The sequence below is a fragment of the Eubalaena glacialis genome, chromosome 13 (genome assembly GCF_028564815.1).
Source record: "Eubalaena glacialis isolate mEubGla1 chromosome 13, mEubGla1.1.hap2.+ XY, whole genome shotgun sequence".
In the NCBI taxonomy this organism is placed as follows: Eukaryota; Metazoa; Chordata; class Mammalia; order Artiodactyla; family Balaenidae; genus Eubalaena; species Eubalaena glacialis.
The window spans coordinates 90,850,951-90,877,248 of NC_083728.1; the positions used below are offsets into that span (position 1 = coordinate 90,850,951).

Genomic DNA, 26,298 nt, shown 5'->3' on the forward strand with positions numbered 1-26,298 from the left:
AGTGATGAACATGTCAAAAAATGTTCTTTTTTCAAAGTCATCATCTTGTCTGGCAGTATTCTAGCAGTTGTGCTATTGCCTAAAACACTTTAAACTTCTCATTTGGAATTGTCTTTCAGCCAGTTTATGAGCCAGCTCCTCCAAAATCTGTTCTCGTTATTGTGGACATGTCATATCTAGTTTGAGTTGGGAGGAACGGATGATTTCTGTTGTTGCTGTTTGAGCCTTTGTTTTGCCTCGAAGAAGGATGTCTTATTCATGAAGACAGTACAGATTTATTGAGTGCTCACCCTGGATAGCTGTACTTAAGAACCTTAGGCAAATTTTTTAATCTTTCTGTGCCTAAATTTCCTTATCTGTAAAGTATAGAGTATAATCATATCTACTTGTAGGGTTGTTATGAAGATTAAAATACCCAGAATGGTTCTTGCCACGTGATAAGTCTATAATAAGTATTAGCTCTTTGTTGTTGTTGTTTTCTTTTTTAAGCAGGAAGCCCTGATTTGTAAATGTGACAAAGTACATAAACAGACAACTTCTTGCATTCAGGGCCTGCTCAGGCCTGGTCATATGTACTCTACCTGCAGTTGGTGATGGAGTATTGCCCAGCTCTATAAACTGGTTCTTGATCAGGCATTTAGACTACTCCAAGACTCGGTCACAGACGCAGAGATGTTTCTCAGAAGGAGAAGACTTGGTTACTTTTTTTTTTTTTTTGGCCACACTGTACAGATTTCGGGATCTTAGTTCCCCAACCAGGGATCGAACCCGGGCCCCCACAGTGAAAGTGCCACATCCTAACCTTTGGACCACCAGGGAATTCCCAGAGTTCGTTACTTTTTGAAGCACAGCCCCCTTTCTGTCTCTCCTGTCAGTTCCTGCTACCAGCTCTGTTCAGCATGTTGGTCTGCCATAGACACTGGGAACAACACTGGGTCCAATAGCAGCTGGAAGGCTTCTCTTGGTTTAGGCCCTACTTAAACCTGGCCTTTTGTATCAGCAGTAAATGGATCAGAACCATGTATCCAGATGTGATATATGTTAATTCCAAAATCCAGAAAGGCCTCCCAAATGTCTGACTTCTTTCTTTGTGGTAGGGGATACAAGATAACAGCAATGTGTGCGTAGCTTTGGAAGGAATAGCCTGATATGTACACATGTGACCTCCAGACCACCAGAGATTCATAGAGATTAGAGATCTCTGTATTTTCAAGAGATCTATCTCCCACCTTCTGGCATACATACACCATATTAATGTATCGTAAAGTACCTGCTACTTCCTGTTCACTGGGTTCTATTTGCATGTCATTAGAATAGCGGTCCAGTGGATTGTCTGTTGGTTGACAGATGATCAAGGTCCTTGCCAACTGCTTCTGGTGTTCTCGGCTTATTGGTCAGAAAATAAAAGCATTTTCCAGATCATTGGCTGCATACCAGTTGCCAGAGGTTATGTTTATTTGCTCTGGTAAGAAATGACATCTGGAACAGCAGCTGCAATCAGAGTCAGCACCTGATTAGGCTTATAGTAATGCAGTGTTCTCCAAGACCCATTCCTCTGTACAGACCAGACAGAGAAGTAAAAGGAGATTTATTGAGAATCAGCACCCCTGCATCTTTGAAGTCTTTGATGGTGGTGCCACTCTCAAAGATGCTCACAGGAATCTGGTATCACTTTTTGTAGGCAGAGGGTGCTCCAGGGGCTTCCACTTCTTTTCCCCACCATATAGCTCTAAAGCCATGGACCAGAGAGCCAGGGAATCCCCAGTTGCCAGCTGTCAGTAGTAAGAAACAACAGGGTACACACAGGGAATCATAAGCAGTTTATTCCTAAATCATAAGATACAGCATAATAAGTGGTATAAGATGGGGCAGGTATTCCAGCAAAACTTGTACAAGAATGTTCGTTAGAAGCACTGTTTGCAATAGCCAAACGGAGGAAACAACCCAAATGTCCACCAACTGATGAATGGTAAACAGAGTGTAGTATATCCATAGAGTGGAATGTTATTCAGCCGTGGAAAAGGAATGAAGATAATTTGGCTACACTGTGGATGAGCCATCAAAACATGCTAAGTGAAAGAAACCAGTTTCAAAAGGCCACATCTTGTATGATTCCATTTATATAAAGTATTCATAGGCATATGGATCTTTGCCTATGTACAGAATAGACAAAACCGTTAGAGACAGAAAGCAGATGAGCAGTTGCAGGGGAAATGGGATTGGGGAGAGTGAGTGCTTAATAGGTACAGAGTTTCCTTTGGGGATGATGAAGATGTTCTGGAACTAGGTAATGATGATGGATGCACAACATTGGGAATATACTAAATGTCCCTGAATTGTACACTTTAAAATAGATAAAATGGTAAATTTTATGTGCACATTATCACCAAAAAAATGCATACACATGCTCACAGAGGAAAGCCATTTAAGATTTTGAATAGTGTATGCTACAAGAAATAAGGACAGCTCCCAAAAGGAGTTTCCAACATAATTAAATAGTGGTGAGAACAAATAATCATGGAATCGTAGGATCTTGACTGGTTATGTAGAGGAGGGCAGTGAGCCTTCCTGTTTGAACACAAGGTCAGTCCACACAGCTGCAGCCCAGGCTTCTCTTCCTTTCCTGCAAACGATCACATCCTGTAGGGCTGTTTGCTTCCTGCCTAGTTTAGAATCTACTTGCCAAATCACCCTCCTCCCAAAAAAATCAACTATGATTTCTCCCCAGTCCCATTTTGCACTTTCACATTACTGGATAGGTGGTCACCACATCCCATAATAGCAGTCCTTTTATGGTACAGGGCCATTCTGGCCCTATCTAGTTCTGTTCTTTTGCAAAAACAAAGGACTTGAATAGATATCCTGCAGTGTTGAGTAGCTATTTGAACATTATAACCATGCTGAGTTGTATGTGTTCTTCATATTCCTCCATCCATTTAGAAGTACCTTTTCTCCCCCACCACGCCCAGTATTATTTCACATTGGCGACTGACAGCTTGGTGGAACAGAGCAAGCAAATGCACCCTCTTCCTGGAAAGGACTATGTAACCTTGGTTCTCTTTAGCCACTCCTCTCCCACACTACAGCCTAAGCAGCTGCCCAGGGAAGACGTGAGCCAGCCCCAGGCAGAGTGCAATGGCTTAAAGCCACACCTCAGTCTCCAGGGTGCGTGTGCACTGAAAGTTTGTGCCATAGAAAATGGCAATTGTGTTTTGGTCACAGCTTTTCAGATTGGAAACTTTTCATCAGAACCTTGTGAGTCTTGTTTGTTTCTTTTTTTAATAGTAATTTTGGGGACTTCCCTGGTGGTCCAGGGGTAAAGAATCAGCCTTCCAATGCAGGGGACGCGAGTTCAATCCCTGGTCGGGGAACTAAGATCCCACATGCTGCAGGGCAACTAAGCCCGCACACCACAACTATTGAGCTCACACGCCTCAATGAGAGAGCCCGCGTGCCATAAACTGCAGAGCCCACGCGCTCTGGAGCCCACACACCCTGGAACCCACACGCCACAACTAGAGAGAGAAAACCTGCACGCCACAACTAGAGAGGAGCCTGAGCACTGCAACGAAGAGACCACACGCCGTAATGAAAGATCCTGCATGCCTCAACAAAGATCCCATGTGCCTCAACTAAGACCCAGTGCAGCCAAAAAAAGGGGGGGGGGGGAATAAATAAATAAAAAAATAAAAAATAAAATAAAAGACAAGAACTTTATTTTTAAATAATAATAATTTTGAATATTTATTTATTTTGGCTGCACCAGGTCTCAGTTGTGGCACATGGGATCTTCGTTGTGGCACGTTTAGTTGTGGCATGTGGGCTTTTTAGTTGCAGCATGAGGACTCTTAGTTGCGGCATGCAGACTCTTAGTTGCGGCATGCGAACTCTTAGTTGCGGCATGCGAACTCTTAGTTGTGGCATGCATGGGGGATCTAGTTCCCCGACCAGGGATTGAACCTGGGCCCCCTGCATTGGGAGCATGGAGTCTTACCCACTGGACCACCAGGGAAGTCCCAGAACCTTGTGAGTCTTAACATGGAACATTGAGAACTATCTTCACAGTTGCTGAGCTAACTGAAATCATGAACATATGTACAGTGTTGACAATAATAAATTTCCTTTTTTAAAACTTTGTCTCGGGCTTCCCTGGTGGCGCAGTGGTTGAGAATCTGTCTGCCAATGCAGGGGACACGGGTTCGAGCCCTGGTCTGGGAAGATCCCACATGCCACGGAGCAACTGGGCCCGTGAGCCACAACTACCGAGCCTGCGCGTCTGGAGCCTGTGCTCTGCAACGAGAGAGGCCACGATAGTGAGAGGCCCGCGCACCGCGATGAAGAGTGGTCCCCACTTGCCGCAACTAGAGAAAGCCCTTGCACAGAAACGAAGACCCAACACAGCCAAAAATATAAATAAATAAATAAATAAGTGAAGTTTAAAAAAAACCTTTGTCTCCTTGACCTTGTTTCCTGTTCAGCAAAACTTAGAACTCATTTGTTCTTCTGTAACTTGAACTGGGTTTAAATTCTTTTCAAGCCAAAGTTCTGCCTCCCTTCATTTTGGGCCATTCAAAACTTAGACCTAAATGAAATGAATAGCAGCCAATTTCCTAATGTATTTTTCTATTTTTAAACACATGATCTGGCTTCTGAGGAGCATTCTACAACAGTCTTCTAAATATCAATAATTAAAACCACTTGCCTGGACTTCCCTGGTGTCGCAGTGGTTAAGAATTCGCCTGCCAATGCAGGGGATACGGGTTCGAGCCCTGGTTCGGGAAGATCCCACATGCCATAGAGCAGCTAAGCCTGTGCGCCACAACTACTAAGCCTGCACTCTAGAGCCCGTGAGCCACAACTACTGAGCCTACATGCCACAACTACTGAAGCCCGTGCGCCTAGAGCCCATGCTCCACGACAAGAGAAGCCACTGCAATGAGAAGCCCACACACTGCAACTGGAGAAAGACCGTGCGCAGCAACAAAGACCCGATGCAGCCAAAAATAAATAAATAAGTGTATTTTTTAATATAATTTTTTTTTAATATCTTTTATTATTTATTTATTTTGGCTGTGTTGGGTTTTCGTTGCTGTGGGCAGGCTTTCTCTAGTTGCGGCGAGCGGGGGTTGCTCTTCATTGCGGTGCGCGGGCTTCTCATTGCAGTGGCTTCTCTAGTTGCAGAGCACGGGCTCTAGGCGTGAGGGCTTCAGTAGTTGTGGCTCGCAGGCTCTAGAGCACAGGCTCATTAGTTGTGGCACACGGGCTTAGTTGCTCCACAGCATGTGGGATCTTCCCAGACCAGGGCTCGAACCCTTGTCCCCTGCGTTGGCAGGCGGATTCTTAACCACTGTGCCACCAGGGAAGTCCTAAATGTATATTTTAAAAAAAAAAAAAAAAAAAAAACACTTGCCTGACCACAGGCTCATCTGACTACTCTTACTTATTAGCAGAAAAACTGGGAGCAGTGGAAGGAAGAAGGCTGCATTCTCTCAGCTTTAGGAGGGAGAGTGCAGATCAGAACTCATCCCCACACTGTTACATTCTTTACATTGAAGCAATTACCTGGTTACACACTGTGTTTGTACTCAGAGAGGAGAGAAGTTCTTGAGCAATGGGATGAATCCTTCAAGGCTATCCATGCTTGGGGTCATTCATGCTCTTCTTGGTCTCAGTAGGAATACCTTTTGACTCCTTCCCATCAAGATGATGATGCTTCATGCCAGCTGGGTACAAGCATCACAGCCTCTGCCTTATACTTTAAGGAACTCAACACAGCAGAGGAAGACAGACACATAAGCAATTATAGGCAAAGGTGGCAAGTGTTATTTCAGAGTTATGAACAGCACCATTAGAAGTAACTAATTCAGCAGTGCCAGCTCTTGAAAACAAGCCAAGACCTGTCATCTTGACTCTAGATATCAGTAAAAGTGCTTCTGGAAACAAGTTGCCTCCCTACAAGCTTCCCATTGGCCAGGATTGAGTCGTATGTATGCCCATCCCCTAGCTGCAAGGGGGTCTGGGAAGATAGTATTCCAACATGCCAGTTTGTCATAGGAGTAAGCTCTGCCAACAGGAAGAAGTCATAGGGTGGCTGTTGGATCGCCCCCAGCTGTGTCTACCCCAGCCCTATGTCAAGTATGTATTTAAAAATCTAAGGTGTGTATGTAACTAAGGTTTACTGGCTCTCCATTATCCAGCTTTGTGTATATAAAAAACATTGTTTAGGAAGACACTGAGTTTTTTCTCTCCATTTTAAGCCTATAGGGACTCCTATAACAAATAGAATAATCATTTTCTAAATGCTAGGTGCCAGGCACTTGCCCCAGGGTACTCTGTATCTTATCTGTAATCCTCAAAACACTATGAGATGTTAAAATAAATAAATAAATAAAACACTATGAGAAAGTTGGGTTCTCCCAATTTAAAAATGAGGAAACTGCGTCTCGAGGCAGTTAAATAATTTACCCAAGGTCATACAACTGAAAAACTGAAGCCAGTTCTGAGATTCCGGAACATAGGCTCCTTTTTTTTTTTTTGACTGAGTTGGGTCTTCGTTGCTGTGCGAGGGCTCTCTCTGGTTGCGGCGATTGGGGGCCACCCTTCATTGCAGTGCGTGGGCCTCTCACCGCAGTGGCCTTTCTCGTTACGGAGCATGGGCTGCAGGCGCGCAAGCTTCAGTAGTTGCAGCATGCAGGCTCAGTAGTTGTGGCTCACGGGCTGTAGAGTACAGGCTCACTTGTTGTTGCGCACGGGCCTAGCTGCTCCGCAGCATGTGGGATCTTCCCGGACCAGGGCTCAAACTCGTGTCCCCTGCATTGGCAGGCGGATTCCCAACCACTGCACCACCAGAGAAGCCCAGAACATAGGCTCTTTTCACCTTTCGAATGTCACCAAAAAAGCCAAGCAATCATTATCTGTGGAAGGAAAGAAAGACTTTAAAGGCCATAATATTTTTCTTTCTTTTTCATCTTCCGTGCTATCTCCAATCCTGTTTTCTTTTTTTTAGTGAAGAAAAGATGACTGCAGCCCGCATTAGGAAATGCCATAAGTGTGGGACCGGCCTCATCAAATCAGAAGGCTGCAACCGCATGTCTTGCCGCTGCGGTGCCCAAATGTGCTACCTCTGTCGAGTATCTATTAATGGATATGACCACTTCTGCCAGCATCCTCGCTCCCCAGGAGCCCCTTGCCAGGAGTGTTCAAGATGCTCCCTCTGGACCGACCCCACTGTAAGTGAATGCATGGCTACATGTTGCTTTGTAGGGAAAAAGTATCTATAACGTAATATGCCAAAAAGAGATTTTATACATACATAACACATTTTGAATCCTAAAAAGATAGGGAACTGCGTAGATAACCACACACAAAAATTGAGAAAGTAGCTAAAAAGCTACTCCTCAGAAAGCAGCATTCCGCAACAGTTTATGAGCAAATTCTTTTAATCCTTTAGGGAATAAAATTTTCCTATGCCATTTGAAATACTTCCGAGGATAGAAAAGTAAGGAATGTTTTACATATATTTGTTTAAAGCCAGCATAATGCTGATACCAAAACCTCTCAGAGGTAACCCTGAAAAAGAAATCTACAGATTTATCTCACTTCTGAATATAGGTTTAAAATTCTCTAAATAAAAGCAAATAGAAACCATGACCAAGTGAGATTGTTCCAGATGTGCAAGGATGGTTCAGTATTAAGAACTCTATTAATATAATTTACCATATGATATCTTTAGATGATAAAGACAAATACACTGATGAGGATGCTTATAATTTTTGTGACTTTCTGTTAGAATAAAAAAAAAAGATCCCACAAGGACTCAGAGGCAAAAAATATACAAATCAATTTTCACTGCAAAGTAAAGGAGCTGTTACAGTGGAGGATTACTGGACTGAATGTCAATATTATGACATAGTGTGAGTGTGTTTCATGTTTGGTAATTGCAATCGTTGCTTTTGTTGTGGTCATCCATTTACAGTGCTTGGTGTCAGTTTATTTATCTCTTGTAAAAATAAAATACAGTGTGTGTGGGGGAAAAAAAAAAAAGACAAATACAGTCAGCCCTCTGTATCTGCAGGTTCTACATCTGTGGATTCAACCAACCATGTATTGAAAATATTCAGGGAAAAAAATTTCCAGAAAGTTCCAAAAAGCAAAACTTGAATTTGCCACACACCAGCAACCATTTATATAGCATTTCCATTGTATTAGGTATTATAAGTAATCTAGAGATTATTTAAAGTATACGGGAGGATGTGCATAGGTTATATGCAAATACTACACCATTTTATATAAGGGACTTGAGCAACACTGGTTTTGGTGTCCGTGGGGGTCCTGGAACCAATGCCCTGTGGATATCTAGGGATGACTGTATCCATTTTTGATTTAAGCTTTAACAGTAGTATTAGAAGGATACTTAATATGTTTTATAAGCCCCATATTTCAAAACAGTCATTAGCATGTATTTAATAGTGAAATACATAGAAGCATTCCCCAAAAGTCATATATAAGACTATCGCCATTATTTGTGCTACTCAATGCAGTTAGCTGAGAGAATAAGATGAAAAATATAGATACTGGAGAAGATAATCACTAATGCTTATTGGACACCCACTGTGTGTCCAATAAAAAGTTCTAAGCACTTTTATATGTAAAGGAGAAAAGCAGGACTTCCCTGGTGGTGCAGTGGTTAAGAATCCGCCTGCCAGTGCAGGAGACACAGGTTCTATCCCTGGTCTGGGAAGATCCCACATGCCACGGAGCAACTAAGCCCATGTGCCACAACTACTGAGCCTGCACTCTAGAGCCCGTGAGCCGCAGCTGCTGAGCCCACGCGCTGCAACTGCTGAAGCCCACGCGCCTAGAACCCATGCTCGACAAGAAAAGCCACTGCAATGAGAAGCCCGCACACTGCAACGAAGAGTAGCCCCCGCTCACCACAGCTAGAGAAAGCCTGCGCGCAGCAACGAAGACCCAGCACAGCCCCCCAAAAAAAAGGAAAAAAAAAGGCAAACCTACTGTTTTAAACCTGAGAAAAGACAAAATAATCAACTGAAAAGGCATCAGAAGCAGTGAAAGATGGCTAGATACAAAATAAATATACAGAATGCCATTCACAGTAGCTATATAAATCGTGAAATACCCAGGAAATGAACTTTAACAGGAAGTATGAAGAAAACTATAAAACCGTATTGAAGGACATGAAGAGACTTGAACATGTGGAGAAATACGCTTTGTTCTTTTTTTTTATGTATATAATAACGATAAATTTCATTTATTTGTTTATTTATTTATTTATTGGCTCTGTTGGGTCTTCATTGCTGCGCGCAAGCTATCTCTAGATGCAGCGAGCAGGGGCTACTCTTCGTTGCAGTACACAGGCTTCTCATTGCGGTGGCTTCTCTTGTTGCGGAGCACGGGCTCTTGGCACGCGGGCTCAGTAGTTGTGGGTTGCAGGCTCTAGAGCACAGGCTCAGTAGTTGTGGTGCACGGGCTTAGTTGCTTCGCGGCACGTGGGATCTTCCGGACCAGGGCCCAAACCCGTGTCCCCTGCATTGGCAGACAGATTCTTAACCACTGCGCCACCAGGGAAGTCCCAATAATTTTTAAGTTTGATAGTATTACTATTAGTCAGTTGTAAGTTGCTCTGTAAGGATGGCAATGTAGTATGTGAGAAGACTTGTTCTACCAAAAAATGATTGAGCATAACAGTGGATAGATACCCTGCCAACTTGGAGCTAGCAAGGAAGCTGCACCATAGCCCGCAGAGGCCTGGGGATAGCGATTGACAAGTCAGCTTTCACTGGGGCAAGTGAGGATGACCTGGATAGTGGAGAAGCACCTTGTCCCTCAAAGGGGAGACTTGGTATTACAGAGAGATTACTTATGTCCAAAGTAATCTACAAGTTTACTGCAATTCCAGTTTAAATTCAGTCGGATTTATTTTTTTTCTTGAAAAATTACCTGTAATTTTGAAAGTGAGACTAATTTTTACTGTGAAGCTGCACAAATCAAAATCACGTAGTCTAATGCAAGAATAGACAGATAGATCAAGGGGACAAGATAGAGACCAGGAACAGTCCCATAAGAATTTAATGTGTGACAAAAATTTCATTCAAATCCCTGGAGAAATGATAGATTCATCCATTCTTTCGTTTGTAACTATTCAGTGTTGCCAGGACTAGTTTTCTTGGAGTTTACAGTCTATTAAGTTTAAAACAGAGATCCTTCATGTGATTGGTACTGTGTAGGAACAGTAAGAATGATGCAGTGGAGAATGACAGGAGCCGGAGGGGGGAGTCATCTCGGCAGGCCTCTCTGAGAGGCAGCATTTACAGCGAAACCTGCATGCAGAGGAGGAGCAAGACAGGCCAAAGAAATAAAACAGATTTGGCCTATTCGTGGAACAGAAAGAAGGCTGGTGTGGCTTGCAGGTGGTGAACGAGGGGAGGAAGGTGAGAGAGGTGGGCACAGAAGCAGGCCATGGGTCTCACTGAGTGTGCTGGGAGCTGTTGCAGGCCCTGAGTACACGAGTGACTTGGCCTAAGCCCCCATAGTTTGTTGCCAGATGGGACTGTGCTCAGAGTTACCATGGCTTCAGATTTTCCAGAGAGGTTGGAAATCTGTATTTTAATGTGAAATCTTCCAATTTTTAAAGATTGACCATTAATCCAAATCTAAAACACTGTTCTAGCTGGAACTTTATAAGTCAAAGATAGAAGTCTTGTTAGCCACCAGTCTTTATCCCTCATATAGAACACCTCCAATATGCCTGATAAGAAAAGGTGTCAGGGTAACAGGCTGGCCCCTGTTGAAAGCCACAGCAGGCCAGGCTGGTGGCCTAATCCTAATCCTCAGAACTCCCCCCAGTTTTGTAAAGCACTGAGTCCTCTGTGAAAACCCGGTATCTGCATGTCAGGAGCAGTCTCCTCCTGGGTGGAAGACTGGGCTGAGGGACCCAGGAATTGCTCTTATTCCACAGCTCCGTGACCCAGTAAGACCCTTAGCAAGCCTGCCCTCCTATCACTGAGGAAATAATTGAAAGAAAGGGGCGACTTTGGAATAAACAGTCATCCTTTTGTTGCTGGTTGAGTGGAGGGAGGTGTGGCCCACAGTGGGAAGTGCTCTCCAAGGTAACCCACGCTGCATTTTGTGACAAAACTTCCCAGGCCCTGGCAGTTCCACTGACTCGGTTCCTCAGTCCCATCCAGCCAGCAAACTGGGGGCCTGAGCATCTATAGGAACTTGGTGAAGAAATAGGGTCTATTTCTTCAGCGGCGCTCCTAAGAAGCATTCCTCAGGCTGCTTTCCTCTCTAGAAGCAGAGAGCAGCGTGGGAGTTACCACGTGCAGCAGGGTGTGCGGCAGGCAGTCTTCCTTCTTCGCAGCCCCGTTTTCCTTTCTGCTCTCTCTTGTTCTTCTCCTGCCACCTCCCTTTTCTTCCCACACATGGAATTGATTATAAACGTTTCTCGTGTTCTGTTACCTTGTTTGGGTGCCATAGCATACGACTGCCCCTCGTTTTCATGTTGAATTGTCATCTTCTACCCTGAGAAAGGTTCTGTATTTGCTCAAAATAAAGTTCGAAAGGAAGGTCAGGCAAATACAAATCCCTCCGATTTCCTCTGGTAGCCACAGCCAGAGATTTTGTTCCATTTGTCCCGTTCCCATCAAAACCGGGATCAGCCCCGTTTCCTTGATTCTCACCAGGAGACCGATTGAATTCCAACCCAGCATCTGTTGGGGCTTCTGGGAACACAAAGCCATTCAGAAGTTCAGGGAAACAAAGCATGCCCTGTCATCCAGCCTTTTCTCTGGCTTAATTAACCAGCAAGGCCAGGAAGAATCTCTCATTTGTCCATGAGGGAGTTATCCCTTCGTGGTTTGGAGAGAAGTTGAGTTTTCATCCTTAATGACTAGAGATTGCTTGGGAACTGAACTAACTGCATATTAGAAAACTGTCAGTTATCTGTTAGTTGTCAGAAATAAGCTCAAAACATTCAACCAAGAGTCTTGTAAAAACAAGATGTCTTTTTAAGAAGGAAAAAAGAAAAACAGAAGCAAACCAGTCACAACAAACCACAGTTTTCTAGCTTAGGGGTCAGAATGCACAGCCAAATCACAACACATAAATGAACAAACATTATTTTGCAGTGGGGAAATGGTTACCCCGGGACTTTACTGGACCCATATGTGCTGACTTTTTTCTTGTCCGTGAGTGGTAACTTAAGGGGGTTAACAAGTTACATCTTACTGTTAGAAGCCATGTTCAGAGCAATCATCTGGCAGTCCGGATTCTAGAAGTGGGGCAAAATTCATAAGAGCATTTTCTCTTTAATACAAAACAAAGTCGGTATTTATCTTGGGTTTTGGCTACCAGAAACTGCACAGAATTGTTTTCTACAACTTCTTTGTTTTTTAAATACAAGAATTTGAAGCATGTTCAGTGCAAATAAAACCCTAGGGCTTTAACAGCCAGTTTACAATTTGGCACCATTATCGTCTGGCCATTTGGTTAAGAGAATTATTTATTTTTCTCAAGCCTGCAGTGGATTGAACCTGACGTTAATATGTGTTCATATATTTAATTCTTTGACAGTCCTCTAAGGCCAATGTATCATCCCAGTTTTACAAATGAAGAACCTTGCAGAAGATTGTGGTCAGTAAAAGGTGGCATGAGGAATTCCCTGGTGGTCCAGTGGTTAGAGCTCTGTGCTTTCACTGCTGAGGGCGCAGGTTCAATCCCTGGTCTGGGAACTAAGATCCTGCATGCCAAATTAAAAAAAAAAAAAAAAAACGTGGCATGTGTTGATCTCAGGTCTTCTGTTCTCTCAGCATCTTAAACAAAGCTGCTTTCTGCTTTCTCCCCTTAGTTGGCTCCAGCACCACCCAGCCTGGACCAGTGTCTGTCTTCCTGATGGGTCAGGGGCACGGAGGGCACTGGGCACCTTTGAGACCCTTGTTTGAGTGGCCTGGGAAAGGAAGAGGAAATAAAAGTATTTCAGACAGGGTTGAAGAGGAAAAGGTGGAGATCATTTTAGGGAGTATCTTCAGAAAGATATTCCAGAGTTTAGCTCAGTAACTAATTTTCAGTTTCAGTTTTTTTCCTTAACTTTTAAAATTTACCTTCTGTGAAGAAGATGGTAAAGTGAACGCCCATGTTGCCCCATCACTTAACTTCCACAGTTGGCCTTAGCATTTTATTTCAAGTCACTGTTTTAAACACCATTGTTTCTGTTACAACATGGAGGCGGGACCACTTTCGCATTCTGCAGATGAAGAAAACAAGATTCAGGTCACTTGGTAAAACCAGGCTGCAAATCCAGGTCTTCAGCCAGCTGTTAGCTCCTTCTACTCCACAAGTCTCCACTCTCTGGAGCAAGAGGTCACAAGTACGGGAGCTTGCTGGTAGCTGCCTGCAGGGTCCCTGCACCCAGTGAATCAAGCAGGCCTCCGTAAAGGGATAGGCCCTCGCTAGACCCTTCCCCATTGAGCAAGCTGCAGATGGTAGAAAGGGGCCTTGACAGTGTCCCCAGTCAGGTTTAGATGTCACTAGAGGATTGTACCAAGGAGGGCCACAGTGTGGCTCAGTCCGGTAAACATGACATGTTGGCATGTGTCATGTTCAGCAGATGCCAGCAGGCCCCAGGCTGAGTGCTTGACCCTGACAGGAGTCACAACATGGCCACACCCCATGCTGCCTCCAGGTCCCTGGGGGGAGCTCTAGACAGAAAGGTGTTTGCGTTCCAGGCCTCTGTGACCCGAGGAGATAGTTGCAGAAGCCAGCAGAGAGCCGTCCAGTCTTTGCTCCTCCCCAGCACATTATCCGGACCTCCTCCGCACCCCCTCCCCGGCCATTCCAGACCCCAGCTGCACAGCATGTGCCACTCCGGGCCGTGCTGCACCCTCCTCCCCCCAATTTCCTGTTGCAGGGGGACAGCTGGCGCTGGGGGTTTAGGGTCTGGTGTTGCTCGGCGATCTGCAGCCAATCTGGGAATAATTTGAAACTAAATCCTCAGCTCTTTGGAAGCCTTTTATGAAATCATTGCAAGTTTATTAACAACAGCTGTGGCCATACAGGACCTGGATCCCAGCCCCAGCCCCACCCCCAAAATTGCAGGAGGGAAGCAGCAGTTGACTTGCAATTCTCAGTCACCTTTTTACACGGAGGAAAAGTTAAATGAAGAAGAAAAGTCACCACCCTCCCTTCATGGTCACCGGAGGCTGGCAGCAGGCAAGCAGGCGGCCAGCTCTGGTGTCCAGAAATGTTGAAGAAAACGGGCTTAAAAGGATGTTTAAAAGCCTCTCAAGAACAAGCCGTGTGCTGAGTACTCAAACATTTATTTTAGGAACCTTCAGCCTGTGGCTGGCGATTGTTGTCAATATCTGATTGGTGGAAACCTTCTCTTTTTCCCTTTAACCACTTGCAGTTTCTCATCCTTCTTTTTCTTCCGTCCAGACCCTGCTCCATGGGCAGAGCTGTAGGGCTTCATTGTTGAGGGACATGTTTTAAGGAGTTGGGGTTTGGGGTTGTTTTTCTTCATTAAAACCTCTCTGGTGAATTCTCCCTCACTTCCTGCCGGCAGCTGGCGTGCTGAGTCGGTGTTTCGGAGAGGCCGGGCCCCTGCCATCCCCCTCATGCTCTTGCCGTGCCTCACTCCCTACCCACCTCCATGTGAAGCAAGCGTGTCAGAGTCTTCTGTGTTAGGCCAGCATTTCTGTATCTTGCTGAGCTCAGAGGAATTCAGGGAAAGGAAATAAAATCCTCTCACTGTTAAGATGCAACCCCTCGTTTCTTTATATAAAGCGTTCTTCCAGATCTGCTGGGGGGCGAGACTCCATGTCACTCTCTGCTGTGGTCCTTTGTCCTCAGCACTGCATTTGGGGTGCACTGGCCCACTGTGGGTGCTGCACGTGTACCCATCCCAGTTCTCATTACATTCAGTGGTGGTCTGTGGGTTCCCCTCCCAGAGTGGCCGTGCGTAGTGATGGAAAGTGCTGTGGGGTTCACGTCTACTCTAGCCTGGCGTTTCCTTATGCTAGTCTGAGACTTGCTTATATGCATATTCTGTGGATCTGTTTAAAGGTTTTCACCAAGATGAGGAGGGGCCAGAAAGAGGGCAGAAAAGGCCTACTGGGTCCATCTTAAACCCCAAGCCAAAGGCCAAGGAGAGGAATGCTGGGGTGGGCATGTTGCCCTTGGTGGACATTCACTAGGGCCTGTGAATTTATTTATTTTTGGCTGCGTTGGGTCTTCGTTGCTGCCCGCGGGGCTTTCTCTAGTTGTGGCGAACGGGGGCTACTCTTCGTTGCAATGTGCAGGCTTCTCATTGCGGTGGCTTCTCTTGTTGCGGAGCACAGGTTCTAGGCGTGCGGGCTTCAGTAGTTGTGGCTCGCGGGCTCTAGAGCACAGGCTCAGTAGTTGTGGTGCACGGGCTTAGTTGCTTCGCGGCATGTGGGATCTTCCCAGACCAGGGCTCAAACCCGTGTCCCCTGCATTGGCAGGCAGATTCTTAACCACTGCGCCACTAGGGAAGTCCCAGGAATTACCTTTTTATTTGTGTTTTGTTAAACTCTTTTTTCCCAAGATTGCTTTAATGTGTGTGAGAATCAAAACCCTGGCTTTTTGTGGAAGAAGGAGAAAATTCCATGGGACTCCAAGGTATACAAGTAACTTGGTGACCTCATGAGAAAACATGTCAACGAGGCAAGGACATCTGGAGATGGCCTGGAACAGTGCCCAGGTCAAGAGCAATAGGCGACTCAGTTACCATGAGCCAGTTAAGTCCTGTGGCCTCAGTGATGGAGCCTGGCCTGCACCTTAGGTTTCTGGTTTCTCCCCGAGCTCCCAGCTCCCACTCTGGGTGAGAAGGTTCTGCTGGCTTTGTCTCAAAGGCCAAGTGCTGGGGAGGCCAGTCAGAGACCTGATGTTTCAAGTGATGGCACATGTACTTCTGGGTGAGCTGACCCCAGGAAAATGGGAATTTTTCAGGGAAGTGTCCCCTTCTCTGCTGTACTGGCTGTTCATCTCCTTGAGTAGAGGTGTTTTATTTTGCCCTATTCCCTTCTTTTATTCAGTGGAGAAAGGAGATTTCAGAGTTCTGCACATCCCAAAGAGAAGGAACTCTTAATATTTCAAAGAGAGCAAGATACACTCTAGAACAAAGCAGGGCCTAAAAATAGTCACCTCTGACAGTTCTCAGGGCAGGCAGAGTACTCTGGGCCCCTCCAGTCATACTGTTCCAGAAGCTTCTATTCAGAAACTAGTGGTTTAAGTGCTTGAGAGCTCAGGCTTTGAGAAGGCCTGGATTCAAACCTTACTATGTGTGGGACTTCCCTGGCGGTCCAGTGGTTAAGACTCCGTGCTTCCAATGCAGGGGGCGTGGGTTCGATCCCTGATCAGAAAAAATATTTTTAAAAAACCTCAGTTTCCTCATTTGTAATATGGGGATTAATTAATAGTACCTAATTCCTGGAGTTGTTATGAAATCTATGTGAGGTGCTTAGAATAGGAGCTGGCACACCGTAAACCATTATTACTACCACTTTATAAAAAGTGAGATCATTTGCTTCTCACAGTAAACCTGCTTTGGAAATGATGGAGTTCTTCCCATCACACCAGCTGCCTGCCTGTTACGAAGCCAGTGCTGCTTTAACATAAAATTCACTACGGTGGGGGCCGCTCCAGCATGCCTGGATTTCCTGTAAGTGACTCAGGCCCTGCAGGGGGGCTGGAGGACAGTTAATTCTGTGATCCAGCCCACACACCCCTGGCCCTCTCATCATCTTTTTTCCTCTTATTGTTCCCTGTTTCCAGCAGGTTAGGTGTGTCCTAGATTTGCAGAATGGCAAGACTTTTTCCCAAGTGTCCTTATTCACCGTGAATGATGACACTTGGGATGCCTAGAATGTTTCCCAAGGGAACTCACCTCTAGAAAAGCCTAAATATCCCCATGTATCACTTACCCAACCCAAGAAGTGTTCTGATGAGGGACCAGTCCTCATGTTTCATCTCAAAATCAACCCTAAACCTACCTTCCCTCTTTTTTTTTTAACATTATTAACTTTTTAAATTGTGGTAAAGTAAAATTTGCCATTTTTAAAGTGTACAATTCAGTCTGCCTTCACTTTTTTTAATTTTTTTAAAATTTTATTTATTTTTATTTTTTATTTATTTATTTTTGGCTGCATTGGGTCTTCATTGCTGTGCGCAGGCTTTCTCTAGTTGCGGTGAGCGGGGGCTCCTCTTCGTTATGGTGTGCAGGCTTCTCATTGCGGTGGCTTCCCTTGTTGCAGAGCACAGGCTCTAGGTGCTCAGGCTTCAGTAGTTGTAGCACGCAGGCTCAGTAGGTGTGGTGCGCAGGCTCAGTAGTTGTGGCGCACGGGCTTAGTTGCTCCGTGGCATGTGGGATCTTCCCGGACCAGGGCTCGAACCTGTGTCCCCTGCATTGGCAGGCGGATTCTTAACCACTGCGCCACCAGGGAAGCCCATGCCTTCACTCTTGACTTGAGGAATTTTAAATACTCAAGGGAAACTGCTTATGGAAGGAAATTCTACCCCAGATGAAGAAAAAATCTTCCCCCTTAGAGTCTAACATATTTGGCTGAAAATGTAATTTTTATCTTTAAAAAAATATATTAAAAAGTGTTTTAGTCCTTAGTTTCGAAATATAGTGTCCTGTGACTCCAACCAGTTGGAGAAAGTTGAAATCTGAAACACTTAACCCATATGCTAGGTGTAACTAACAATTCGCTCATTCTTTACGGTAACAATCACTGCTCAGAATAGTTGAGTGCTGACATTTTCTTGTGAAATACAGACTGTATTTAGACTGTAAGAGCACTGCCTAACCAGGGAAAGCCAGAGCTTAAGGACAAATAGTCCTGAGTCCACTTAACAAATCAGGAGAGTGATCAGAGCAAAGGAAGGAAGGGAAGAGCCTCCAGGTGGCTCTCTTCAAAAGGTGAAGAACTCAAGGCTCTAAGGCTTCTCCCGCCCCCCAACCCCGGAAGAGCTCTCAGTGACGGCCTGGGAGTTTCTGCCAGCTGGTGGACCTGGCTGCTCTGTCCTCCAGAGAGCCGGCAGATCTGTATCAGGACGCTCAACTCACACTTGCCTGTGCAAGTGCCTCAGACCCTCCTAAGGGAATTCTTACGTTGCATTTATTCAGGGGCGACCTTTTACCAGGAGCATTCGGATTTATCACAGGAAACTTAGTATTGATAAAAACCGGTCAGATGCCCTGTTCATCCATACCCTTAACAGTGCTATAAGAGACCTGGAATCTTCTACTCAGAAAGTATCCCTCATTCTTCATTTATCCTGACAGAAATGTCACAAGACAGTCTGAGGGGAAAGAGGGGGTGGGGGTCAGGGGTTAGTCTTTAATGCTGTGAAATTGCTCTTTAAGCCCATGTAGAATTCCAAAGTGGAATGCCAGCTGGAATTGTGATCACAGCATAAAAATAGAAGCTCCATGAGGGAAGGGACCACGTCTGCCTTATTCTTAGCTGTACCTCCAGTTCAGTGCCTGATGCATACTGGACACGCAATACATATTCTTGAATGAAAGCATACATATACCCTCCACGTTTTCAAATCAAACGACGGGGACAGGGAACCTCCAAAGTAGTTTTCTGTGGATTTTCTCCAGGAAAGGTATTTGAGTGACACTGCCTAGTCCACCACCAACTAACCATAACTTTGAACAACTTACCTGATCTGGGACCTTACTTTCTGTGGTAGAAGGAAGTTAGAATGGCTGGTTTCTAAGGTGCCTTCCTGTGCCATCAGAGGCCTTAGGTGTCCCTCTGGGTACTGATGGGCATGACCACATTTAGGTGATGTGATAGAAGAGGGATGAGATAGTGGGGGTGGGGTGAGGGTGATGGTGATGTAGTACTAATAGTTACAATTAATAAATGACCAGAGGCAGGAAACCTCACTCATACCGTAAAGAAGCGACGGAGAGAAATGTTAGGGCATCTCCCAATCTTTACCACTTTTTCTTGAAACTTTTCATCTTTCTGATATCTTTATTCCTGCCATTTTTCACAACTTTCCTGTCTTTAATAAGGAGTACTTGCTTTGTGCTGGGTCCTTTACACAATTGAGCTCATGCGGTCCTTACAACAGCCCATTTTACAGGTGAGATGCCCAGACTCAGATGTTCAGGAATTTGCCCACGTCACTCAGTGAGCAGTGCAGAGCAGCAACTCTCCTACTTCCCGTTTTTCTAGATTACTCTTTTTTTTTTTTTTTTTTAATCTTTTTTCCTAGGCTTGCCACTGGCACCAAAATGAAGATGTTTGCCAGCTCCTAATCTAGATAGTGGTAGAATTTATCTTGACATTCACATGGAGAGCTTCAGACCAAAGCCTGCTGCATTACTGGAGCCCTTAGTGTTGATTGGCTTAGTGATTACTGTGTAGAGTAGTTAAGTTTCCTCATTTGGAGTGTTCACAAAGAGGCTGGATGACCATGTCTTAGGGTTTTTGTAGAGTAGGTGTCCAGTACACACTGAGTGAGCGACGCTCATGACTCCAGAATCATGGAGGGGCCATAACTGTCTGTGAAATCACAAGTTACCATCTTGGTTATGACATTAGTAACTGCCCATTGCATGCAGACTGCCCATTGCCCAGCTCCACGCTGAGGCTTCTGTGCTCTCCCCTGGTCCAGGGTTTTCCAGGTGTTCTTTCCAGCTCATGCGCTCCCTTCTGTGGCCGTCCATTCACATCCCAGAAGTTTCATGGGTGACGTCAGCCGGTCAAGAGCATCCAATCAGCATGAAAAATCCAGAGTTATCACTGACAGTATTCCAATTCAGACCACACTGGCCGTGTGGAGAGGCCTTGCCTGATGCGTCGTCTGGGGCAACACACATGTCTAGCAGGCTTCTGGAAGTCCTGAAACTTGGCTCGTGCTTCCCCGCCCCACATTGGGCACCACTGTCCTTCTCCTTACTTCTTCCCGGCTTGACTGCCCTTAACTCCTGGAGAAGCTACTGCAAGACCCCAGGAAACAGAACATGCCTGCCTGTCTCTCGGTTTGATCAGTGCACTTGCCACGCTCAGGTTGTGGCTGCAGTGTCTACTCTGCTCTTCGTCGAGCCCCAGCTCGTGACGGGTAGACTTAAGTCCCATGCCCTCCATGGCCGTGCTGGTCCAGCAGCAGCCCTGCCGCTGGCAGCAAAGACATGCACCGTATTGGTGGTGGTTTCAATCCAGCGAGTGTCCTTTCAGTCCCCAGCCATTTTGCAGGGCCGCTGAGGAGTGGGTTGAACCCCCAGCACATTACACAGAACAGGCATGGTTCAGGTTGTCTGTCCCGGGCCAGCAGCCCAGTTCACGGTGCCTGGGGCCGGTGGAGATGGGGGAACTGTGTGTGGCACAGACCCCAGAGTTTCCCTGGTGAAGCCCACACATCTGCCTGTACCCAGAGCGCCTCTTTGGCTCCTGTCCCCAGACTGGGATAATCCAAGTCTGAATTGCCCATTAGCGAAGCAGGCCTACCAAGCCTGAGTTTGGGAAGGGGAGATGGTGAGGTCTACAGGGGAGTTGTTCTTAAACTGCTGTGCCCTCCCTTGTGGCCCAGGCCACTGTTCTGCTGGCAGGATGCTGCTCCTTCTACAGCCCACCACTGTCTAGGAGCTAAAGGCCAGCTTCAGGGCTCAGCAGGCCTGCATAGTCTTTTGTCCAGCTCAGTTCGGGGAGCCAGTAAGGCTTGTGGGCTCTACAGAGATGGCTTCTGTGCTCAGAGTTTGTAGACTCAAGATCTGAAACTCCTCAGGCCCTGCCCACTCCAGACTCACCCCCATCCCAAACCCTTGGGTTATCAGTCTGCCCTCTCCGAGCTGTGGGAAGTTCTTACCTTACAGCTGAGTGAACAGAGCAGGCTCTCTTAGCCCAGCCCCCGGACAGCCACGTGTAGTGCACAGACCCGCTCCTTGGTCCCAGCCTTTCAGATGGGCTTCCTCATGGGAACACCGTCTAATGATGAAGGAAGAAGATTCCCGGGGAACTGGGAATGGATGGTATGCAAGCCCACGACCTCGCTGGTCAGCAGCAGGTTTCTGGCTTAGCCCCATTGCTGATTGGCAGGAAGCCGGCGTCCCGGGAGGGCCTCAGCGCTGTGTGGAGCTGGCTGAGAGCAAGCCAGCCAGCTTGCTCTTCTTTCCTTTCTCCTAGGAAGATGATGAGAAGCTAATTGAGGAAATCCAGAAGGAGGCCGAAGAGGAACAGAAAAGAAAGAATGGAGGCAAGTGCTCCCCAAGACAGGCCCTGTGCTCACTCACTCCATGTGCACAGGGGAGGAGGGGACCCCGCTGCCGGCTTGCATCGGGATCCTGGCATTCCACCCAGCGAGGGACCACCAGGGAGTGCTGTCCCTCAGGTGGCCGCTGATATACCCCACCCATACATCCAGCTCCCTCTGGGAAAGGCTCTGAAAGCATAGAGACAGTTTCAGCAGCTCCTTGATGGCCAGGAGGTCCCAAGGGGTGAGTTTGAGCTTAGGAGGCAAATAGAAGCCAAAGCAGACTTAAAAAGACAGTAGGCCTCTCTGAGGTTACAGAGGAATGAAATGGAGTTTCTGTAAGTGGCCATCCATGGCCTGGCTCTAAAGGAAATTCTCTCACAGAAGCTCCACCTGTTCTGAGCTGGATCAGTCTTCCCCCTTCCAAGGTGATCCTTGTGGAGTGTGACACTCGGTGGGAAGTATGGTTTTGTCCTCGGTGATGGCTGGTGAGGGGGCTGTGCACCCACGCGTGCATGCTACGTTTGGGGCTTTAATCGGCCTTATTCTGGCCTGGCCACCCCTCCTGTGTCCACAGGGAAGAATGATGCTGAAAGTTGGAGGCTCCTGGTCTGGCCTCATGCTCCAGGCTGTCAGCCTACAGCTCAGGGCCCCTGGGACCAGGATCAGGATATGCAGTTCTGGTTCCAGGCCAGATCCGAGCACAGTGGGATTTAACTGTTTTCTCTACTAAATCCCATCTTCTTTTCAGAGAATACCTTCAAACGCATTGGGCCTCCCTTGGAGAAGCCTCCAGAGAAAGTCCAGAGGATCGAAACCCTGCCAAGGCCCGTCCCACAGAACCTGCACCAGCCACAGATCCCCCCCTACGCCTTTGTGCACCCAGCCTTCCCCCTGCCTCCCGTCCGGCCCATGTTCAACAACTTCCCCCTCAACATGGGCCCCATCCCAGCGCCCTATGTGCCCCCTCTGCCCAATGTACGAGTCAACTACGACTTCGCCCCCGTCCACGTGCCGCTGGAGCACAACCTGCCTATGCACTTTGGCCCCCAGCCGCGGCATCGCTTCTGACATCCAGGCCCCACGCCTCCCGGGAGCCCCGCCAAGCATCCCGTGCAGGCTGGAGGCTGGATAGATGCTCCTTCGCACCCAAGGCTGATGGCTGTGCCCATGCCTGCTAAGTAGGGATGACGGACTTGCCTGTTGAATAGATAGGCTGGATTTCTTCCCGGGAAGGGCCACTGCTCCTTGAAAAGTGATCAGCAGGCTGGTACCCTCTGGGTGCCCGTACCAGGATTGGGCCAGAGATAAGGGACAGCAAAACCCTCTTCCTGAAGAGTTCTGCCATCCTAGCAGCCAACGTGGTGGCCCTGGGCCACAAGGTAGCCCGTCTCTGTCACTCACGTCCCTGCAGAAATAGATGAAGGGAAATGTTTGCCTCCATCCCCTCCCCCTGGCAGACAACAGAAGTCTCTCAGTTAAAAACCACGTAAGCCTTCCTTACCATAGCAGTGTGATCCATAACAAAGTGAAGTAACAAGTAGTGCAGTTTCGAGAGAGCTGAGAGCTCGGGACCGTGTCGTGGAGGCCTGGTTCTTCTACCCACCTCGCTCTGAAGCCCACCTAGAGTGAGGTGCACCCCACTGCCCTGAGCCGGTTGGTCTAAGTGGCAGAGCGATGTCCACAGACCTGGGAGCGCCGCTCAGGTTGGGGAGGCTGTGGACCGTGTCCAAGTGCAGTACCCCAGGCCTCCACCGCAGTGATTGTTCCAGGGTCTCGCCTTCCCTCTTGGTCCTCTCGGATGAGACCACAGAGAGCCATTTCATGCAGTGGGATGTTTGTAGTTTATCTAAAGAAACATTTGCTGTTTACTCACTTTGAACTTTTCCAGTTTTCTGTGGCCTACTAGAGTTTCTCTCCCTCAGTCTCTGGAAAGTCAAAGAAATCTGTTGCTCCGTGCCTGGCAGTTGATGAGGGTGGGATGGTCCTGAAATTTTTGCCAACCACAAGATCCTTTTTGAAGTAGCTGTGACAGAGGCCTGGTGGCTTTCCCGGGGAGCCGTGTTTGCCACCACCCAGGTAATGAACAGATTCTCCCTTAAGGTATGGTGGCGCTGGCTCTCCCCAGCAGGTAGATGACCCAGGTTGCGCTCGGCAGCTACCCTTTCCTGAGGTCAGGTGAGTCCGGCTGTGGGTTTGCTTGGGAGTCCCCACCATGTTCCCTTTCCTGAGGTCAGGTGAGTCCGACTGTGGGTTTGCTTGGGAGTCCCCGCCATGTTCCCAGTTGCCTTTTGCTGTCCAGCCCCAGCCAGGTGTTTGAGCCTCACCCCAGCCACCTGCTCTGCAGTACTTCGTGCTCCAGCCCGTGTGCAGCGCAGAGGCCTCAGTGGGGAATGAACCTGCCTGGCTCCCTGTGTTGGCCTCCGTTCCTCTTGCTGAAGCTCTGATGGCTATGGGGTTCCCAGAAGTTCACACACACAGACCTCAGAGAGGAGGGGACACACCTGGGACCAGGCATCACCGTCTGGTCACCCGTTGCCATCAGCCTCTCAGATGTTTTTCAGAGATTAAAATGGAGAGGTGACGTGCCAGGTTGCCTGTTATTGCTGTCTTTCCTCTGGGTTTGGGGTTTGCGGATAGGTGACCCCCAGGGCTTGGGGTGGGGGGCGCATGAAGAGAGGCTACACTGAGTCTCTGCTGCCAGGAGCCTTTCCCTACCGGGCTTCCTGCCCCTGCCCTTGGGGCACAGCAACAGGATTTCTTCAAGTACCTTTAAAGCATGTTCCCTGTGCTTCCCCAAGGGAGGGTCTCTGAGGGCTGTGAACTGCCAACAGATGTCCCACCGGATGGGGAGGGTGACCCCAGGTGCTGTCAACCTGCCCCACTGGTGACAGTGCTCACCCCAGCCCACCAGAACCTTCTGGGTCTCTGACCCGATTCATCATCCAATGAAGGAACCAGCTTCCACCTCTTCCCCTGCAGCCCAGGGTATGTGGCTCCACGGAGGTCCTGGGGCAGCGGCAAGGACAGACTTTGGACTGGTGTCGCATGCCCTTGGCACTGCGGTCCAGCAGCTGCCCTAGGACCTGGCATGCGAAGGTCCAAAGGTTGCCGCACAGGAGGGAGACCAGAATAATTCCCCCAAGGCCAAACCGAAGACTTGTCTTTTGAGATGAGTTCTGGCTGTTTTTAACCACACGAGGCAGCTAGGGAACCACTCCTGCCTTTCTGAGCCGAGGGCGCCTGATTTCTAACGTTCCTCCTTGAGCCAGGCTGTGGAGTGGCTTGCAGGTCTGCAGGTGTAGCACAGTCACTTTTGCCTCAAGTTCTGACCCAAGCATGAGCCCCCTCATGTCTGCAAAATGACCCTGTAGGTGCCTCGTGTCTTGGAGAAGGAGTCTGTACTAGTGATGGGGTTGGGGAGAGAGGGCGCCATAACCATCAGACAAACCAGTCAGTGGCTACAAGATGCAAATGACAGGACACCCCCAGAGATCAGCCCCTGTCTGGGGGACAGAGCAGTCCCGGAGGCAGCCTGGCACCTTCCCCTCTGGGCTGCCTTGCTTGCTCCCTGGAGCGAGAGACTGCCCAGCAACAGTCCCATTCTTGCCTTAAAACTGGAGAGAGGAATCTAGTATTTGCACTTAGCAAAAGATTTTAAAACTTAAAAAAACGTGCATGACCTGTCACTTTGTATAAAAATAGCAAAAACGATTAGTTTATTAAATTCTTTTCTTTACCTTCTGGTAGTAAAAATACATAAAATTATTGTTTACCAATAAAGATGTTAAAAAATAATAAATTGTTCAAAACTACTGTGTGTAAAAAGCCTGTACCATATGTAACTTGGTTTTTTGTAAATAAATGTTTGTGCAGACTGCTCTCTGGTTTCGTTTCTCCACACGGCCTGATCAGGCAGGCCCCACAACCCCACAAAGTTACAGGGGCTGCTCAGACTGAAAGCCAGCGGATTCCAGGGGAGTGATAACACCTCACTTAACACTGCTCACCCAGAGCGGAGGTCGGGAGGCTGCTGGAGAGCTGCAGGATATGACCCCAAAGGAGCCCCGAGGGGCTGGGCCTGCTCAGGAGGAAGATCAGGTGATCCATTATGCTAACCCTGCCTGGGTGGCTGCCCAGGTCGGGTTGGGCACAAAGGGGTTTTTTTATTTGTTTTTCAGTACAGAATCCCCTTCAAGAAAGTATGGTCAGCCCCGCTTCCAGGCCCCTGCAGCAAGCCACTGACTCGGCCCTGGAGATGGATGCAAAAGGGAGAAGCCTCATTCGACAGGAGGCCAGTCCTGAGAACAGGGAGCCCCTAGGCAGAGAAGCTGCAGGTACACCCCCTTCCGCACACTTCCTGCCACCTGCCAGGCCTGGAGGGTACCCTGGGCACGGGTGGATCACAGCACGCTTGGGCTCAAACTGCCACCTGCCAGGCCTGGAGGGTACCCTGAGCATGGCGGACCACAGCACACTCGGGGTCAGATGTTGAGAAAACACGCTATCCTCTTCTCCACTTGCAACTTTTTACTGAGTGACATCTTTTTTTTTTTAATTGCACGTCTGAAAAAGGTGTACTGAAGTAAACCCAAGACAAAAGTTACCTGCATTCCCAGCTTCTAAATCGGTGTATTTTTAAATATACCCATGCCATCTAGTTCTTGTTCCTGTACATGTTCCATATTTACGTATTTGCAGGAATATCATAGACTATTCTACAGTTTCCATCAGTAGGTAAGTAATGTTTTTTTCCCGCAATCTGCTACCATCTTTTTTTCCCATCCTCCATTCAAGTAACCACAGTCACATTCCTCCCTCTACCCCACTCGCCGTCCAGCACATTTCCACATGCACCTGCTTATCAGGGCTCTGGGCCTTTGTTGTTACGAAAGTGGTTTCGTACTTTTGGCTGAAACTCACTTTTTCCTCTTTGCAATCATGGAGTGTCCTCCAGGTCTGTGGGTCAAAATAGCTCTAATTTGTGCCTTTTATGCCTTCCATGATATTTCTTTGTATATATTTGCCACAAGTGATCCAACCATT

At 47.4% G+C, this 26,298-nt stretch overlaps 1 protein-coding gene and 1 long non-coding RNA gene across 4 annotated transcripts in view; both read left to right on the top strand.

The window, feature by feature from the left end:
• Positions 1-25,016, top strand: part of RNF216 (ring finger protein 216) — a 169,325-nt gene extending 144,309 nt beyond the window's left edge. For 2 of the 3 annotated variants that reach the window (XM_061208521.1, XM_061208522.1), the window contains exons 15-17: positions 7,007-7,229; positions 21,186-21,255; positions 22,004-25,016. In XM_061208521.1, the coding sequence (XP_061064504.1) occupies positions 7,007-7,229; positions 21,186-21,255; positions 22,004-22,323 (613 nt within the window). In that variant the 3' untranslated portion in view covers positions 22,324-25,016. Of the gene's footprint in view, positions 1-4,188; positions 4,343-7,006; positions 7,230-21,185; positions 21,256-22,003 lie in introns of those variants that run through there. The other variant, XM_061208523.1, reaches the window with a different exon arrangement.
• Positions 25,017-25,189: 173 nt separating this feature from the next.
• Positions 25,190-25,989, top strand: LOC133104386 (uncharacterized). Its single transcript, XR_009703554.1, has 3 exons — positions 25,190-25,353; positions 25,439-25,589; positions 25,954-25,989. It is a non-coding gene; the product is annotated as an uncharacterized LOC133104386 (long non-coding RNA).
• The last annotated feature ends 309 nt before the right edge of the window (positions 25,990-26,298 follow it).